Source organism: Puma concolor, chromosome D4, assembly GCF_028749965.1.
Source record: "Puma concolor isolate L17-30 chromosome D4, mPumCon1.1.hap2, whole genome shotgun sequence".
NCBI lineage: Eukaryota > Metazoa > Chordata > Mammalia > Carnivora > Felidae > Puma > Puma concolor.
The window spans coordinates 19551038-19568717 of record NC_141679.1 but is presented as its reverse complement, the minus strand read 5'-3'; the positions used below and the strand labels follow the sequence as shown (position 1 = coordinate 19568717).

At 39.0% G+C, this 17680-nt stretch overlaps 1 protein-coding gene across 3 annotated transcripts in view; it reads left to right on the top strand.

The window, feature by feature from the left end:
* The window catches only part of LOC112868673 (guanine nucleotide-binding protein G(q) subunit alpha), a 316778-nt gene that overhangs the window by 226471 nt on the left and 72627 nt on the right, over positions 1-17680 (top strand). For all 3 annotated transcript variants that reach the window (XM_086685047.1, XM_086685048.1, XM_025931649.2), the window contains exons 4-5: positions 4303-4431; positions 6989-7118. In XM_086685047.1, the coding sequence (XP_086541173.1) occupies positions 4303-4431; positions 6989-7118 (259 nt within the window). The remainder of the gene's footprint in view (positions 1-4302; positions 4432-6988; positions 7119-17680) is intronic.

Sequence of the window (17680 nt, the reverse complement as noted above, 5' to 3'; positions counted from 1 at the left end):
CCGCCCCCTGCCCAACCGGCATATTCCACCCAAGTGTTTCTTCAGAATATGAGATGCTTCAATGTAAAGCACAGTTCAGTTCAGAGACTCTTCTATTACCTTCCCTCACAATGTGTCAAGAATCAACACATGAGGATGTGCTGGTCCCTTCTGCTCTGTAACCCCATTTCTAAAGGAACAGAGTGGCTTTTTCCTCTAAGCAGACGTGAAATGCAGAAAGTGCTGTGAGCCCAGAGCCAAGGGGGCACATGGGTGGGGCTTACACAGGAGCAAGCTCTCCTCATTGGCCCACTCCTAGCAGTGAAAACTGCAGGTCTTTTTTTTTTTTTTTTATGTTTATTTATTTTGAGAGAGAGAGCAGGGGAGGCACACAGAGAGAGGGAGACAGAGAATCCCAAGAGAGATCATGACCTGAGCTGAAATCAAGAGTCGGACATTTGGGGGCGCCTGGGTGGCTCAGTCGGTTAAGTGTCCAGCTTCGGCTCAGGTCATGATCTCACAGTCTGTGAGTTCGAGCCCCGCGTCGGGCTCTGTGCTGACAGCTCAGAGCCTGGAGCCCGTTTCGGATTCTGTGTCTCCCTCTCTCTCTGCCCCTCCCCCACTCATGCTCTGTCTCTCTCTGTCTCAGAAATAAACATTAAAAAAATTTTTTTTAATAAAAAAATAGAAAAAAAAGTCAGACATTTAACGGACTGAGCCATCCAGGCGCCCTGGAAACTGCGGGTCTTGGTTGCATACATATTTTTCCTGTTTCACTGTCCACAATGCATCTTCAGTCCTTCTCCACCACCCAACGGAGGCAAAGCCAAAAGAATGTCAAGCGAGAAGTGCCGTTCATTTAGTCAGAAATGTATGGAGCATCTTCAGTAGTTATTTCCTTGCTCTTGCCACCTGGGCAGTGAACAGACGGAACCCAGTGTGGCAAGCAGCAAGTAAGTGCTCAGTCTAAGTTTGTTATGAGGTGGTTGTTACTTTCTGTGAACTATACTGATAGTGAAAAGGAGCAAAAGAGGGGCGCCTGGGTGGCTCAGTCGGTTGAGCGTCCGACTTCGGCTCAGGTCATGATCTCGGGTTCATGCGTTCAAGCCCCCGCATTGAGCTCTCGCTGCCGTCAGCACAGAGTCTGCCTCGGATCCTCTGTTCCCCCCCCCCCCCCCATGCCTCTCCCCAGCTCGCGGGTCCTCTCTCAAAAATAAATAAACCTTTATAAAAAAAGAGAAAAGGAGCAAAAGAAAGATAAAGAAGGAAAAGTACTCTTGCAAGTATGAATGCTTTAGATACTCAGCTAGTGTTTTAGTAGTGCCCTTGGTTCACAGAGACACCCCGTGGGCAGTATTTTTAGGGCAGTCAGTAAGTTCTTTTACGTGCCTTTTTTGGTTGTGGAATCAGTACCCTGATTCTGTCTTTGCCCCATCATGTGCAGTGTGATAGATAATTTCCCACTTCATGTGATGATACTTTAAATTCTCCTGTGCAAATACACATTTGTGTTTAAAAGTGGAGTGGCAACGAGTAGCCCGTTTAGTACTTTGAGAATCAGAAAGCCATGATTTCTCTTTACTGCGGGGACATGACAGTACCTTATGTACAAGAATTAGCCACCCTCCATTTGACCTCTGTGAATTGTATTAAGTGAGTAGAAATAGTTTATTGGGTAGCATATTTCTGAGCCAGCTTGCCAATGTAAATTAGAAGTTCTCTGATTTCTCTGAATTGATTTTTATAGACGGTAGTTAAATAAATGATGGTCTTGTGGGTTTCAGAATGTACATTCAAGTTTTTCAAGTCATGTGGTTGGTAAATCAGAAAACTGCATCTCTACTGACTAGCCAACTGATTTTGCATTTATAGTGTGATGAGCTGGTTTATCTGTAGAATGAGATATAAACCAGCTTCCAAAACATGGCTTGTTAACCCCATCAGATACCTCCAAGGCCATGCCAAGATACTGACTAAAATTCTGGATCCCGTCCATTTTTCTTCCTGTCCCCCACACCAATATTGTCTCAGCCTTCCTGTCTTCATCCTCCGGCCATTTTTATAATAATTGAAGATATGAGGCTGGTTTCTATCAGTCAGTAGAGAGCTAATTGCCAGCTAGAGAATCATTGATGTGTTGTGGGTAAGGCCACTAGAATACTAATTACTTAGTTGCTTTGCATTAGGAATTTCCAAGATGATCCTTTTTTGTCTCAAACCATTGATATGCCTCCAAAAGAGCAGTTCTTTTATTTCCTTGTTGAAGTCTCTTAGCTCTACTATTTTTAATGATGCATCGATCTTGGCGAATTAATGGAATATTTCTTGTCAACAAGCAGTTTCAAATTCAATAATATAATTAATATGGAAACACCACTGGTAACAGTGGTATTTAAATAATGGTAAAACTAAATACCATCAGAGGAAAACCATCTATCCATCCCAAAAATATTCATATAAGACTATCTGCCAGGCACTCTTTTAGGTACTAAGGCAGGTATAGCGATGTGTGAGACAGAATCCTTCCCCTACATAGGACATGTCAGCTGAGTGTGCACTTGGTGATTTATAACACACTCTGCACCAGACATCTCATGTTGTGTATATCAAAACTTACTGTCTTGTTTGTGGGCGTAAAGGTGTTAGGATTGTAATCCCTTCTCATTCAGTGAATGGGGCCATCTGTTCTTTAAATCTTGCTTACTTGTGAGTTACTGTGCGTCTACACTTGTGTAGTTACGTGCTTGAAACCGTATCTGTGCCCACCCATCCTTTCCAGGGCCAAGGAGAGTAGCAAGTCTTTGAAATCATTAGGGTGCCATGCAGACCAGTCCTTTTCACCAGTTGGCTAATTATATCAAATCATGTCATTCTCAGAGTTGCAAAATATTTTTTTTTTTTGCAACTTGAGAGAACGAAAAGTAAATGGAACATAAAATTTTTCAAGTGACAAAATTACTCTGATGGAGAACATATGTGTGGTTGCCAGACTTAGGAGAGGTAGCACACAGGACACTTTCTTTGCGGTTGGCAGAACAATTCTGTATCCTGATTGTGTTGGGGATTGTACGAATCTCTACATGTGATAAAATGTCATAGAACTATACACTTCCCCCCCCAAAAAAATGTGTGTGTTTAAGAACTGGTGAAATCTAGGGGTTGCCTGGGTGGCTCATTCAGTTAAGCGTCTGACTCTTGATCTCAGCTCATGTCTTGATCACAGTGTCATGAGTTCAAACCCCGCGTTGGGCTCTACCCTGGGTGTGGAGCCTACTTAAAAGAAAGAAAAAAAGAAAGATTCGGTGAAATCTAAATAAGGTCTGTAGTTAAGTTAATAGTATTGGATGGATATCAGTTTTCCGGTTTTGATAGTATGTTGTCATTATGTAAGTTGTTATTATTGGGGAAAGCTGGGTGAAGGGTACAGGGGGAATTTTCTGTGATAATTTTGTGACTTCTTATAAGTCTAAAATTATTTCAAAATGAAAAGCTTTTTTTTTTTTTAAGGAATAGAGAAGTATCATATAAGCAGATAAATTTAAAGCTTAGGTGTGATGACTCTGAACACTGGAAATATTTGACCTTAGACATTGTTACCTCAGTAACCAGAAATCTCAAATCTTGTGGCTTCACATTAATTACATATGACTTCAGCTTTGGACAGAATTTAAGACATGGTATGCTGCTGTCCTCTCTTAAGGGAATGAGGAAATACATTCCAGGAAAAGACTGATGTTCTGCAAAAAGGCCAAAAAAATATATATATATATATATGTATTTATATAAATATAAATATAAATATAAATATAAATATAAATATAAATATAAATATAAATATATATGCTTGAAACCATATCTGTGCCCATCCTCTCCAGGGCCAAGCAAGTCTTATATATGAATATATCCTGACCTCATATGTAACTGTTATCTGTTTATTTATACAAATAGACAAATAAAATTTATGTAAGTAATTCAAAAACTATTCGCTTTAACCTCCTGCTTTACCCATCAGACCTGCTAGACAAGTAGAGGGTAGAAGGCTCATTGAATTTCTTTTCTTTTCCCCCTCTACTTTTTGTATGGGTTCTGATAGTAAGAGAAGGCATCAGAAAGCCTGTGAAGCAAGTAATCCATAGATGGGTAACCTTGCTGTGACTAATGGAAGGTTGACTTTACCTTTCAACTTTCCAGATTTCTCTGTCACTTGATGAAATTTTTCTTTCTCTTCTCTACCTGTTAGGATTTATTTTTGCCCTTCCATTTCCATAGGCAGATTTGGCCTGATGGTGTCCTAACCTTCTCATTGTGTCTTCCCTCCTCCAGCTATCTTAATGACTTGGACCGTGTTGCCGACCCTGCCTACCTGCCTACGCAACAAGATGTGCTTAGAGTTCGAGTCCCCACCACAGGGATCATCGAATACCCCTTTGACTTACAAAGTGTCATTTTCAGGTAGTAAATGAGTCCATAAAACCCACCTTCCAGCTCCTATGCCTTGAGTACATTTGGTGAACTCTACAAATACTGAAATCCATTGTAGACTTTGAAACAATATCACCTTTATACCAATTATTATCATTAGACACACAAGTAAAATAACGTGTTCCAGAAAGAGGAAGTAGAGGAAAGGTGTGTGGGCAGGTTTCTCATTTCAAATTCGATCACAAAGAAATCAATGAAATCTTAGTTTGCTGGGGGTTGAACAAAGTCAGTCACTTAAACATTGCTCCTATCACTCTTTGAGAATCATTTTAACTGTGAGGATAGATTTTTAGATTTGTATAATATATGAATGATCTTAGGACCCTACTAATAATAGAAACTATATACCATCACAAGCTTTCGTGTTGTTTCCCAAGCGTGCTGGTACCAATGCAAAATTCTTCAGTTGCAATAACAATAGGGGGTGCTTCATATTCCTAAAATAACTTGCTTGAAAAATTTCAGAATATGTTACTTTGAAAATGGATTGGTTAGCCCAGTCTAAATGTATGTAGGAAAAAAGAATGAAAAATTCTGTTACTGTTCTGTGTGGGTAATACTTCTGAAGTGTTCTCATTTTTTTTTTTTTAAGAAGAGAAAAATAATATGCTTTCATTTAATCACTCGGTTGTACTTTCAGTTAGAATACAAACCACATTGTGCTTTGAGAAATGAAACCGTGTGAATATGTCTTTGAGCACAGAGAGTTGAGTTCTTTGGGGAAGCCTATGCCATTGAAGACAACTACATACACTACAGGGGTGTGAAATAGGAGTTAATGTGACCTGAGTGACTCCACAGTGGTTCAGATGAGCAGGCTGTCTGTCATTCCCTGACAAAGTACTCTGGACTTTAGTCGAATCAGTCTCTGCCCTACAGTTATGCCTGACCGCCAAATGCCACACTCATAGACATATCCGTAAAGGGGGTGATGTTTTGGAAATATTTCTGAACCTCCTTTTTTTTCATCTCTAAAATGGTTGCATTAGATGATCGCCAGCGTTCCTTATAGTTCCAGCATTCTGGATCACTTAAGCTTTGAGTTCATAGCGTTTAAAGATCTTTCATGGGGAACACCCAAATTTCTTTCCTCTTATAACTGTATGACAGAATACTTTCAGAAAATGTAGGGCATTTCGTAGAGATTTTCATCTCCTCATTGTTTGATAATTATTAATGAATTCTGAAGCATCTCGTTTTTATTACACCACGTACACTAGCTGTAGAGGACTTTTTTGCCACCACAGTAAAAGTAATGGCCAAGAAGAGTAATTCCCTGCCACCATCAGAAGCATCTTACAGGGCTCAGAGTGACAGGGTTTTATAGAATGAGGATTTCATGTGAGTGAGTAGTGAATTGTTTGTTTGGCATGGGGAAAGAGCTAGAATTTAATATTTCTAAAAACTTAAGAATTTTAGTTTTGATGTCCATAGTTTATAGGTCTCCCTGAATCCATTGCTTTGCCCCTTAAATATCTCCTCTTTGCCTTAGAGAACTTTTAGAAGCAGTCCCTAGACGATCCTCGATTTCTTAGTTTATGTTTAATGCTTGGAGGCAGAGAGACACCAGGAATAACTGCAGTTTTTAAGAAATGCTCAAAGAGCCCTACTCTCAAACTTGTGTACCTAAAGCTTTCATTCTCTGATAGCATTTTATCCCACAAATGTGGTGCACGTGTTAGTTGAGATACGGATGGAACAGTTTGAAGCAACTTGGATTCGGTACCAAGTATTGCTTGATATTTTCATATGAACATTAAAACTCAAATTAATTGATGTCGTTGGTGGTTCCTAACTAGTAACTAGCACACAGTTGTGTTAAAAACACATCCTTGAAAGAGTTTGAATGATGCCTCTTACAGCATCGTGACATTTTACACACCTGACTTGTAGCAGGTTAACAAGTTGGTTTGTGCATAAGGCCAGTTGAGTCATGTTACCCAACATGACTGGACTTGTCCCAAATTATTGCCAATATTGGAAGGAGAAAGCAAGTCACAATACCCTTTGGATAAAGTGTCAGTGGAGTCCTGTTTGCACTTAGTTGAAGCATCACACACACCCATATTGAAATACATAGCATCTTGTATCTTTTAAATGTTTTTACAGTCCTTTCTAGTGTCCTTGAGAAATACACAGTATCTTCATTCTCACTTCACAGAAAAAGAAACTGAAGTCAGTACTTGCCCTTATAGCTTACCACAAACCATATTTTGTTCCTGACTCTTCTGTGCACGATTAGGTAAAACACCATTTTGCTTGACTTCAGTCCCGGATTTTTTGCAAAGTTATCATTTTCATACACATCAGATAACTTTCTTGTAGCCACAGCGGCTTATTACCCGGAATGTCTTGACTTTGACTGTTAGGTAACAGAAAATTAGTAGATGTTTAATAAGTAATTGAATTGACTTGGATGACCATTCTCTTTAGAGAGTGTTTTTTTCCTAAGAGTATAAGTAAAGCTATATTTATGTTGAATTTTTCTCTTTATATGCTATTAATATAAATATTGTTAACCTTACAGAATGGTCGATGTAGGGGGCCAGAGGTCAGAGAGAAGAAAATGGATACACTGCTTTGAAAATGTCACCTCTATCATGTTTCTAGTAGCGCTTAGTGAATATGATCAAGTTCTCGTGGAGTCGGACAATGAGGTGAGTGCTCTTTGGACAGGCAATGGATTATCATTTTAATATCTGATACAAATAAGAGGATGCAGGGTGTGGAGCATGGGGTAAACTTATTTCACTGCATTTTGACTACTGGGTTGGAGATTTTTTAAATAATAAAAATAACCCTGTGGTAGCACATGGTGTAATGAGAACGGTAAACTCTTTTGTCAGATGTGTGAGCAGGCCCGTGTGTTCAGGCTTAATTTGACCCTATTTTATACTTTTAACACTCAGAAAATGAAAATAACATGGAAATCCCGAGGCTAACCCTCACATCTTTTTCTAGCCCTTTTCCTACTCTTCCTACAGGATGGAGCTGGGAGTGTTGGAGCCAGTCAGCCTGTTTTGTTTTGTTTTCGTTTTGTTTAAATCATTGTTTGGGTGTTGGGTGGGTCCCAAAGAGTACTCAAAACCTCTCTTGGCACATGTGAGTGACTTTGCAGCTGGGTTCTGAATCAGTTCATTGTGGAGCCAAGAAGTGTCTCAGTGACGTGGCCCTTCGGCTCTTACAGAATTCTATAGACTGTGGCATAATTCTATCTCTGCTAAGCAGTGAATGATTGGAAAAATACCCTTGATATGCTTGTGTGGAGAACTGATTCAGTATTTATAATCTTCTCCCCATTACATGAAATCCTAACAGGTATAAATACGGATTTTGAGGATGATAAAGTCTTGATGAGTCAGAATTGACTATGGAGAATAATGCAGGGGCATAGAAAACTCACTTCGAGCGGGAGTTCAGCGCGTGTGTGTTGGGGGAATGGAAAAGATTCCTGACATCCTGTTAGAGGCAGACATTGCAGACCTGCCAACAGTAAATATTAAATATCCTTCTGATAGGATAAAAAACAAAGAGAAGGAAGTGAGATATCTCCACTAGCTGATTAAAACACAATCTGACATATTAAAATACACTTTCCATACTATACATTTTTTGGTAAAGAAGAATGTTGGCTTCTGGTCCTTTTAAATATTTTATTTTTCTAGAAGCATTAATATCTGTATCAAAATAAATATGCAGTCTTTTATAGCATTTCTTTTGCATGTAGGATTGATAAAGAGTTCAGGAGGGACGCCTGGGTGGCTTAGTCAGTTGAGCGTCCGACTCTTGATTTCCGCTCAGGTCATGATCCCAGGGTCATGGGATCCAGCCCTGTGTCAGGCTCCATGCTGCATGTGGAGCCCGCTTAAGATCCTCCCTCCCTCCCTTCCTCCACAAAAAATAAAAAACAAAAAAGTTCAGGAACCAATATCCCATATAGAGCTGAGTTACCTATTCACCTATTCATGCATTTCAGAATCTTTTCAGGGTTACAAGTTTATGGGCTTTTGAATCAAGTAACTTTTTAAGAATGTTTTATCAGCCACTTGCCCTCTGTAGCTACCATAAAAGTGCCTGACAAGCAAGCTAAAATACAAGGCAGTCAGTTCCCAAGATTTAAGGTAAGCAATTACCATCAGAATTTTAGCTATAATCTCTCTATATGTATTTCTGTCTTCATGTCTGTGTTCAGTTGTTGTTCCTTAATCTTTGGATATAGTATTTTGAATGTAGTGCATATCATAGTTGGGAACAGAATAAGACAGTTTTTCTGATTTCTTTGAATGTTGAGTCAAGATAGAAAATGTTTTGAGGGCTTATCTACTATATGCTAGGTACTGGCCATCTAAAGAGATACAAAAAATGAAAAACAAAATGAACTTTGCCCAGAAGGGCCTCATAAAAGAGATGTGCTTTTGTTGGGTAGAGAGTAAGAGGAGAGGAAGGCCTTCGTTATATGGGACGTGATCTCTCTAGTTTGCTGTCCAGTAAAATAAAATTTATCAACTACACGGAAGATGTAAGAAGCACACATAGTTTTATTTCTTATGTCACTGTTTACATTTTAGCTAGAGAAATGGAAATGTTTATCAGTACACATTTTTTTAATCCATATTTTATACAAGGCAAGTACATTGATCTGTAAAGACATATATATATATATATATATATATATATATATATATATATATATATATAGTGATTTAATGCTTATCAGTTTACCTCAGTTCCTTAGGTAGGTCATCACCTGATTCTACCACATAAATTCAGTTCTTCAATTATTTGGACATTACAGATTATTTATCCTAGTTTTTACCTGACATTGCTCATGGATATCTAGTTTTTGTGTAAAAGTATATTATATTAATTTTAGAATAAGATGACATTGTTTTGATGATCAGATACCATAACTAAAGTCTCCACAGTAACTTGCCGTTCAATGTACAGGCATTACATGTATCTAAAAATATTTTGCCAGTTTCATTTATTCCTTGGTGATGCATTATGCTACAAATTAAGATAATAAATCTATTATTTTTTCTTTAGGGCTCCCTGATCACTTGTGACTATTAAAATAAATTTTTTAACATGTTTATTTTTGAGAGAGAGAGAGACCGAGCATGAAAGGTGGGGGGTGGGGGGCGCAGGGAGAGACGGAGACACCAATTCCGAAGCAGGCTCCAGGCTTGGAGCTGTCAGTACAGAGCCAGACGTGGGGCTTGAACTCACAAACCATGAGACCATGACCTGAGCCGAAGTCAGAAGCCTAACCCACTCAGCCACACAGGCGCCCCGCTTGGGAATATTCTTAAAGCCTACCTTGTGGGGCGCCTGGGTGGCGCAGTCGGTTAAGCGTCCGACTTCAGCCAGGTCACGATCTCGCGGTCCGTGAGTTCGAGCCCCGCGTCAGGCTCTGGGCTGATGGCTCGGAGCCTGGAGCCTGTTTCCGATTCTGTGTCTCCCTCTCTCTCTGCCCATCCCCCGTTCATGCTCTGTCTCTCTCTGTCCCAAAAATAAATAAAAAACGTTGAAAAAAAAAAATTTAAAAAAAAAAAAAAAAAAAAAAGCCTACCTTGTAATTCTATGAGATCAAAGCCATTTCATGGTGCTCTTTTTCTCAGACCTTAAGTCAAGTCTGTTGGTAATACTGCAGATGATCTTAAGCATAATAAGAGCAAGGCCGCTCATTCATTACTTCCTGCTTGCCACAGCCATCACTGTTGGTAATTAGGGAACACTGTCAAAAAGTCCTTTTTTGGTGGTGGGGGGGGACTAATATATGAAAATGCCTTTGGCTCTCCACTTCCTTAAATCATTAAGGGAATTCAGAACTATAGCATTCTCCTTTCCCCAAATTCCCTGGTTTTGGTGAGACAAAACTGAAATGAACTCCTGAAACATTTTGTTCTTGGTTTTGAAATCTGGTGTCCATAACTTTAATCCAAAGCAGACCTTGTGGTACCTCCTTTGGTATATATGTGCGAGAAACACCTGGAAATGGGTACTGTCAGCCTCCCCTCTGGTCCTGGAGAACTCTGGAAAAGGCAGTGCTGGCCGCAGGCAAAACCAGCTGAAAGTACTTTGGATTATTGCTGTTGCTTTTCATGTTTCTAAGACTTTTGGTATCAATCTTCAAGTTTTTATGCAGATGTGCTTTCGTCTTTCCAGATTCTCAGCCTTCCTGGAGCTTGGGGAATTAATTGTGTTATTATTATTTTTTTCCTCCAGAGAGGGACACACATCACCCAATAGTGAGTGAGATCGAGCAGGGTTGCAGGGCCACGCAGATTTGCATATTGTCTTTACTGTCTTCTTTTCCCTGTGATAACACATCAGCACGAGCCAGCTGCTCTACTGTAATCCTTCGGTGCCTACATTATTTAAGCGCCCGTGAGAGCCCGCAGCCCACAGGAAGCATTCCCATAACACATTTAAGCTTATCAACATGTATCCACACTCTCTCTTTTAGTCTTTATTTTTCTGGTTTTCTGTTACATGAATATCTGAGCACAAATACGATGATAATTTCTCAGACTTTGACTCAGGGGCCGTCTTACAGACCATGGTTCATAGACTGTCCAGCTTTTTTCTCCTCCACTTTTCTTTTTGAATGTGCCATTCTAACTTAAGTTAAATTAAATTTTGAAATGGTCACAACCCATTAAGCTTTAGTTTTGATACAATACCAAGGTAGATCCCACACCCCAAGCTCTCCTTTGAACCAAGATAGATTCCCCAGCAATGCTTTCCCTAAACATTTATTCTCGAACCCGGAAATATTTCTCTTCTCTTAGGTTTTAAAATGAAGCCCCTTTGAAGTCATTTAGCTACAACCCACGGTCTGAACATTTTCTTTAATGGTGTGAAACCTGGACTTTGTTCTGTTCCAAAAATTCCAAGTGAGTTTTGGGGATTTTCTTCATATAAAATTCAGCATTGGCAGGGAAAATGACTAAAACTTGAGAAAAGAAATTGCACCTCAAAGGGAAGACCTATAGGAAACTTAGAAGTAGTTAAAAGTAAGAGCTGAGTTATGATACCCGCTCTCAGTTGGGTTGGCTCTCACATCCTGTATTGATCTTAAATTATGAAATCAGAAACTTGATCTTGCTCCTCAGACTTTGGTATACTTGGCTCAGATTCATGGCCTGATTAACAAGGCTCTTCCTGAAAGACGTCCTACTTTTTTTTTTTATATTTAACTCTTCTTCCCTTTTCCACATTCCTTTGTTCATTTTTAGCCACTTGTTCCTTTTTGAAACCCCTTCCCTCATCCCTTTCATCCTTCAGGCTTTCTGTTTCCATGTTATTATACTCCTCAACTTCTTTGCTCGTACGACTTGAAGGAAGCTTGGAGGAAGTTTTCTGATCACCATTTATGAGTTTGAACCAGGGACAGGTACTTCCTGCTGGTAAGCGTGTGGCAAACCAGCCACATGTGGACACGACTCGTGTGTCTGTATATTGGAAATCTTTCAAATTCTTCATTGAAGCCATACTGGTATAATCAATGCAATATTTCTTATAGGATGAATTATATGAAAAAGGCAGATTGCTGACGAGTGTATTTAGTATAATCTGATCTCTAGAATGATATACATACAATTATTATAGGGAAGGTTATTAACCCTGCTCTCAAAAAGGAAAATAATTTGGAAGATTTTCTACCATGACCCTGGGGTAAACAGTGATTGATGATGTGGCTCGGGAGAGTGTTAACAAATAATAAGCGAAACAATAATTGTTTTAAAATAAAGTGAGATCCTCTCACCTTTGCCCCCGCAGAAAAAAAAAAAAAATAAATAAAGTGAGATCAGGTTGGAATTTTAGCTCTGTCATTTATAACATCTCCGTCCATTTTTCGTTTGGATTATCTATCATTTTCCTGCTGCTTTTTAGGAGTTCCTTACATTCTGTGGATGTGAGCCTTTTGTTGTACTTACTGCCAACATCTGCTTTGCAGCTTGCCATCTATTCTCTTAATTGTGTCTTTTGATGAAGTCATAAATTTTAATACAATAAAATTTATGACAGTTTCCCCTTATGGCTGTCCATTAGCATGCATGTGTCTACAAATACGCACACACAGGAGGATAAAGTAAATCACCTGAAAAGTCTGTATGAAAGAACAGTAAGGATTGGAGGGTGAGATTAAGAATTGAAATACAAATCGCAGAACCAGGTACCTCTCTTAGCAGCAGTTCACAAATGTAGTTAAGCATCTCTTAGCAACCAAGAAAAGGAGGTAATTGTGGCCTGCTAGAAGATTCATTTATCTTTAAAACGAGTTAGCTGCTTCTGGTACTGAGCTACTTCTGTACCTTCACAAAGAGATGCTGTGGGAGGGAGTAAGTCATATCCACAACAACATGCCCCCAGGAAAGCCAATATTAAGCATTCCTAGGGCTGTCCCTTAAGCTTCTGTCCGTGTAAAGTGGTGCCTTAACATCAAAGTTTGTCATGGGCCAGTGCCACGTGGTCTAAACTCATAGCTCGATGTAAGAATAAAAGCGAGAAGAGCTAAGGAAGTGGAGTTTGTTTGTTTTTAGAAACGATTTCAGTGATCCGGGAGAGCATAAAATTCTAGAGAACTTACTTGCTTTAAATCTTTATCTTCACAGAAATAAAATGATACAGATGCATTTAAAGACTTTGTATAACCTTCTCGGATTGATTTCTCTCCCTCCCCAGAAGTTACTGGCCTCAAGTTGGCATATATCATTCTTGTGCATATTTTTTTCACATTTTTACTACATATGTATATGTCAATAAGCAATATGTAATATTGGATGCTTAATATTCATGATTAATTTTATTTAGATGATTTTACATTGTGGGTTTTATTCCATCAGCATTGTTCTTGAGATTTATTTTTTTTATGTTGCTACATGTGGCTTTAATTCACTTATTTAGACCGCCATCTAGTTCCGTTGCGTGCACAGGCCCTACTGTGTTTCACACACTTCTCAGCCAGCAGGTGGCTTTCGGTGTGGGTTACCTTTTCCCACCCTCATCTTGTCTCCCCCTCATTCCAGCCCCCAGTGGAGTTGTCTTTATTTATTTTTATTATTTTAGAGAGAGAAAGAGAGGGCAAGCAAGAAGGGGAGAGGGGGAGAGAGAAGAATCTTAAGCAGTCTCCATGCTCAGTGTGGAGCCCAAAGTGGGGCTCAGTCCCACTGTCCTGGGATCATGACCTGAGCCAAAATCAAGAGTTGGATGCTCAGGCACACTAATATATACACCTTTTAAACTCATTCTGGTTATTGTTTACCAGTTAAAAATTACCTCTCAGTGCATGGGTTGCCTTTTTTGCTTGTTGCTTATGGAAGAGTTTTCATCTTAATGTAGCCAGCTCACTCATTTCCTTTATTGGTTGTATTACTGTATTTTCTTTGGGAATTCTTTGTCTTCCCCTAGAATATGAAGACCTATCCCTTAGTACCTATTAAAAGTTACAAGGTTTTTCTTTTTCATAGGTTTTCTATATACCTATAATTGATTTTTGAGTATGACAGATAAGGATTTCATATTTTCTTGCTATATATCTGTTCAATTGACCCAATACCGTTTGTTGAATAGTAAACCCATCATCCATCTTACCTTTTTATTTTTTATTAATGTTTCTTTATTTATTTTTGAAAGAGAGAGAGACTCGGTGTGAGCAGGGGAGGGGCAGAGGGAGAGACACAGACTCTGAAGCAGCCTCTGTGCTCTGAGCTGTCAGCACAGCCTTGAGATCATGACCTGACCCGAGGTCAGATGCTTAACCAACTGAGCCACCCAAGCGCCCCTACCGTTTTCTTTTTAACTGTGAAATATATACACACATATAAAGAAGAGTCCACAAATTCAAAATACACAGCACAGAGTTACCACAAAGTATCTGTGTGTCCAGCACCCTTGTCAAGAAACAGAACATTGCCAAGACTACTGAAGCTCTTCTGGTGCCCCTCCCCAAGCAGTTGGCCACTGTTCTTTAAGGGAACCCCTTCCTGGCTGTTCTCTTTAGTTTTAATACTTAAACATGTATCCTTGAATCCTGTAGTTTCGTTTTTCCTTGTGTTTTAACTTTTATTCAAAGGGAATCAGACGGTATGTTTTTGAACTTTGATATAAACTTTTGTGCCTAGCTTCTTTTGCTCAAGATTATGCTTATAAGGTGCATACCTTTTATATGATTTATTCACTTGTAATTCATTCATTGCCATATATATTTATTGCATGAAAATACCACCATTTGTTTCTCCATTCTACTGTTTATAGATTTGTGTGTGTGTTTCCAGTATGCGGTTATTACAAATAATGTTACTGTGAATATTCAGACACGTATCTCCGGATGTACATGGGCACACATTTCTATTGGCTATATACCTAGCAAAAGAATTGCAGGCACATAGGCAATACATATCTTTAACTTCAGTAGATAAGGTAAAAGTATTTTCCAAAGTGAATGCACCATTTCACACTCTCATCAGCAGTGTCTGAAGCTTCTGTTATTTGCCGGTGTTTTCACTTTAGGTCTTCTGGTGGCCAGAGAGCTGGGCTGTAGTCCCTGCATACACAGGTTTCCGTGGGCACACCCTCACTTTGGGTGCAAAGCGGTGGTGATTCACTACAACCCATTTCCCTCGGGCTCTCAGCTGCTACCTCCAGATTCAGCGGTTACCGCCGGGGAAAGAGGCCCCAAATCCTGTGCTCACTTGTCTAGACCTTTCCTTCCCCAGATATTGCCCTGGTAATTCTTCCCTGCTTTTCAGCTCTCTGAGGCCTTTAAGTGGGTATGTTTATTATTTTGTTAACCTTTCTGGTTGGCTTCCTTTCCATTGATATCATTGGTACCTGGGACACATGTCAAGTTTTACTACATATGTGTCTTTCTCTGGGTTCTCTGCTTGGTTGATCTGTTTACTGCTCCTGCACCAGCATAAAATGTATCAAGTCACTACTTTTAGCATAATCTAGATATCAAGTGCATCAAATTCGCCTACCTTCTTGTTCTTCAGAATTTTCTTGGCTAGTCTTGATCCTTTACTCTCCCTTGTAAATTTTAACTTCAGGTCATCAAATTCCAGAAAACAAAGCTGATTTGAATTTGAATAAATACATAGATAAATTTGAGGTTGGTCTTTCAACTTTACAGTATTAAATTTTACCATCCATAAACATGACATGGTTTGTATAGCTCACCATTTATCATTGAAAACACTGCTTGTGTTGTTGTATGTGGTCAGTTTCTATAAATGTTCCACATGTGCTTGAAATTGTGATTTCATATTTTTGGGGACAAGGTTCTACGTTACGCGTATTAGAACAAACTTGTTAATTGAGTTATTCAGATCTTCTAAATCCTTAGTAATTTCTTGTACGTTTCATTAATTACTGAGTTATTTTTTAAATTGTTTTTAATATTATTTTGATGATGTATACATATATGTAACAAGCTATAAATTATAAGTGTTCAGTTTGAGGAGTTATCACAGAGTGAACACATCCGTGTAATTACTATCCACCCCAAGAGACAGATATTATTAGTACCCCAGAAGCTCCCTTGTGCCCCTTTCCAATCACAACCTCACCCCCTCTCCCCCAAGGGTAACTATTATCTTGACTTGTAATACCATCATTTTGCCTCTGTTGAACTTAATATAAATTGAAATTAAATGCATCCTTTTGTGTCAACTTGTGTTCAAAATAGTGTTTATTAGATAAATTCATGTTGTGTGTCACTGTAGTTTTTCATTTTTATTACTTTATATCATTCATTTAAATTCAATTAAGTGACTATCCATCCTAAATTTTAAACAATTTATCCATCCTATTTTTGATGGATATCTGCATGGTTTTCTCTTTGCAACTGTTGTGAATAATGCTGCTATGAATATTATTTTAACGTTTTTTGACTGAATACATGTGCCTGGTTTTCTGTCGAGTAGGAATAGGATTGATGATTCACAGTGAACGTGTATATTCGACTGTGGTGAATACTGCCTGTGTCCAATCCCAGACTTGGTGGGTTACAACAATAGAAATTTGTTCCTACAGTTCCGGAGGCTCAGAGTCTGAAATCAAGGTATCAGCAGCGCCATGCTCCATCTGAATGCTATTGAAGAGAATCTCCCCTTTTTCCTCCTGTTCCTACTTCTGTTAGCATTCCTTGTAGTTACATAGCCCTGGTCTCTTCCTCTGTCTTCCCATAGTCTCCTCCTCTGTGTCCGTGTCTTCTTGTCTGCTGTCTCTTATGAGGGAGGACACTTGTTGTTGGATTTAGGGTAAACCCAGGTGATCCAGGAGGATCTCATCTCAAGCTCCTTAACTAAATTACATTTGGAGGACATTTTTTCCAAATCTCGTCACGTTCACAGGTTCTGGAGGATAGCGTATGGACATGCCTTTTTGGGGCTCACCCTTCAACCCACTATACTGCCAGTCTGAACTCTGGAAACAGTTCACACTTCCACCACCAGTGTATATGTGTTCTCTTTGGTCCATATTCTTACCAACTTCGATATGGTCAGCTTTTAAGTTTCAGCCATTCTATTGGGTATGTAGTAGCATCTCTTTGTGGTGGGAGTTTGCATTTCTCTGATTATGATGAGATTGAGTACTTTTTTTTTTAGTTTATTATGAGAGAGGGAGAGAGAGAGAGTGCAAGCACAAGTAGGGGAGGGGCAGAGAGAAGGAGAGAAAGAATCTCAAGCAGGCTCCACGCCATCAGTGCAGAGCCTGATATGGGGTTCAAACTCATGAACTGTGAGATCATGACCTAAGCCGAGATTGAGAGTAGGACACTTAACTGACTGTGCCCAGACACCCCAAGATTGAGTACTTTGTATATTTCTTTACCATTGGATATCCTCTATCTTGAAGTGCTGATGTAATTCCATGATCAGTTTTTGTTGGTCTGTGTTTAAGAAAAAGAATCATTAGTTTAGATGTCTTTGCATATTCTTGATAGAAACTCCGCAAAAAACTTCTGCCAGTCCATGACTTGCTTTTTTTTACCACCTTAAATGATATCTTTTGATGTGGCCAATTAAGTGGTCTTTTAAACTCTGACCTTTATATGTCTTTCTTAAGGAATCCTTCCCCCAAATGTAGTGCATAGCATTTATATTTTGAAGATGGATATTTTAGTATGAGATTTGCTATAAATTTATTGGTTTTGAATTATATTACTTATATAATTTTACCTTTTTTGTTCATTCTAATTACATTTACA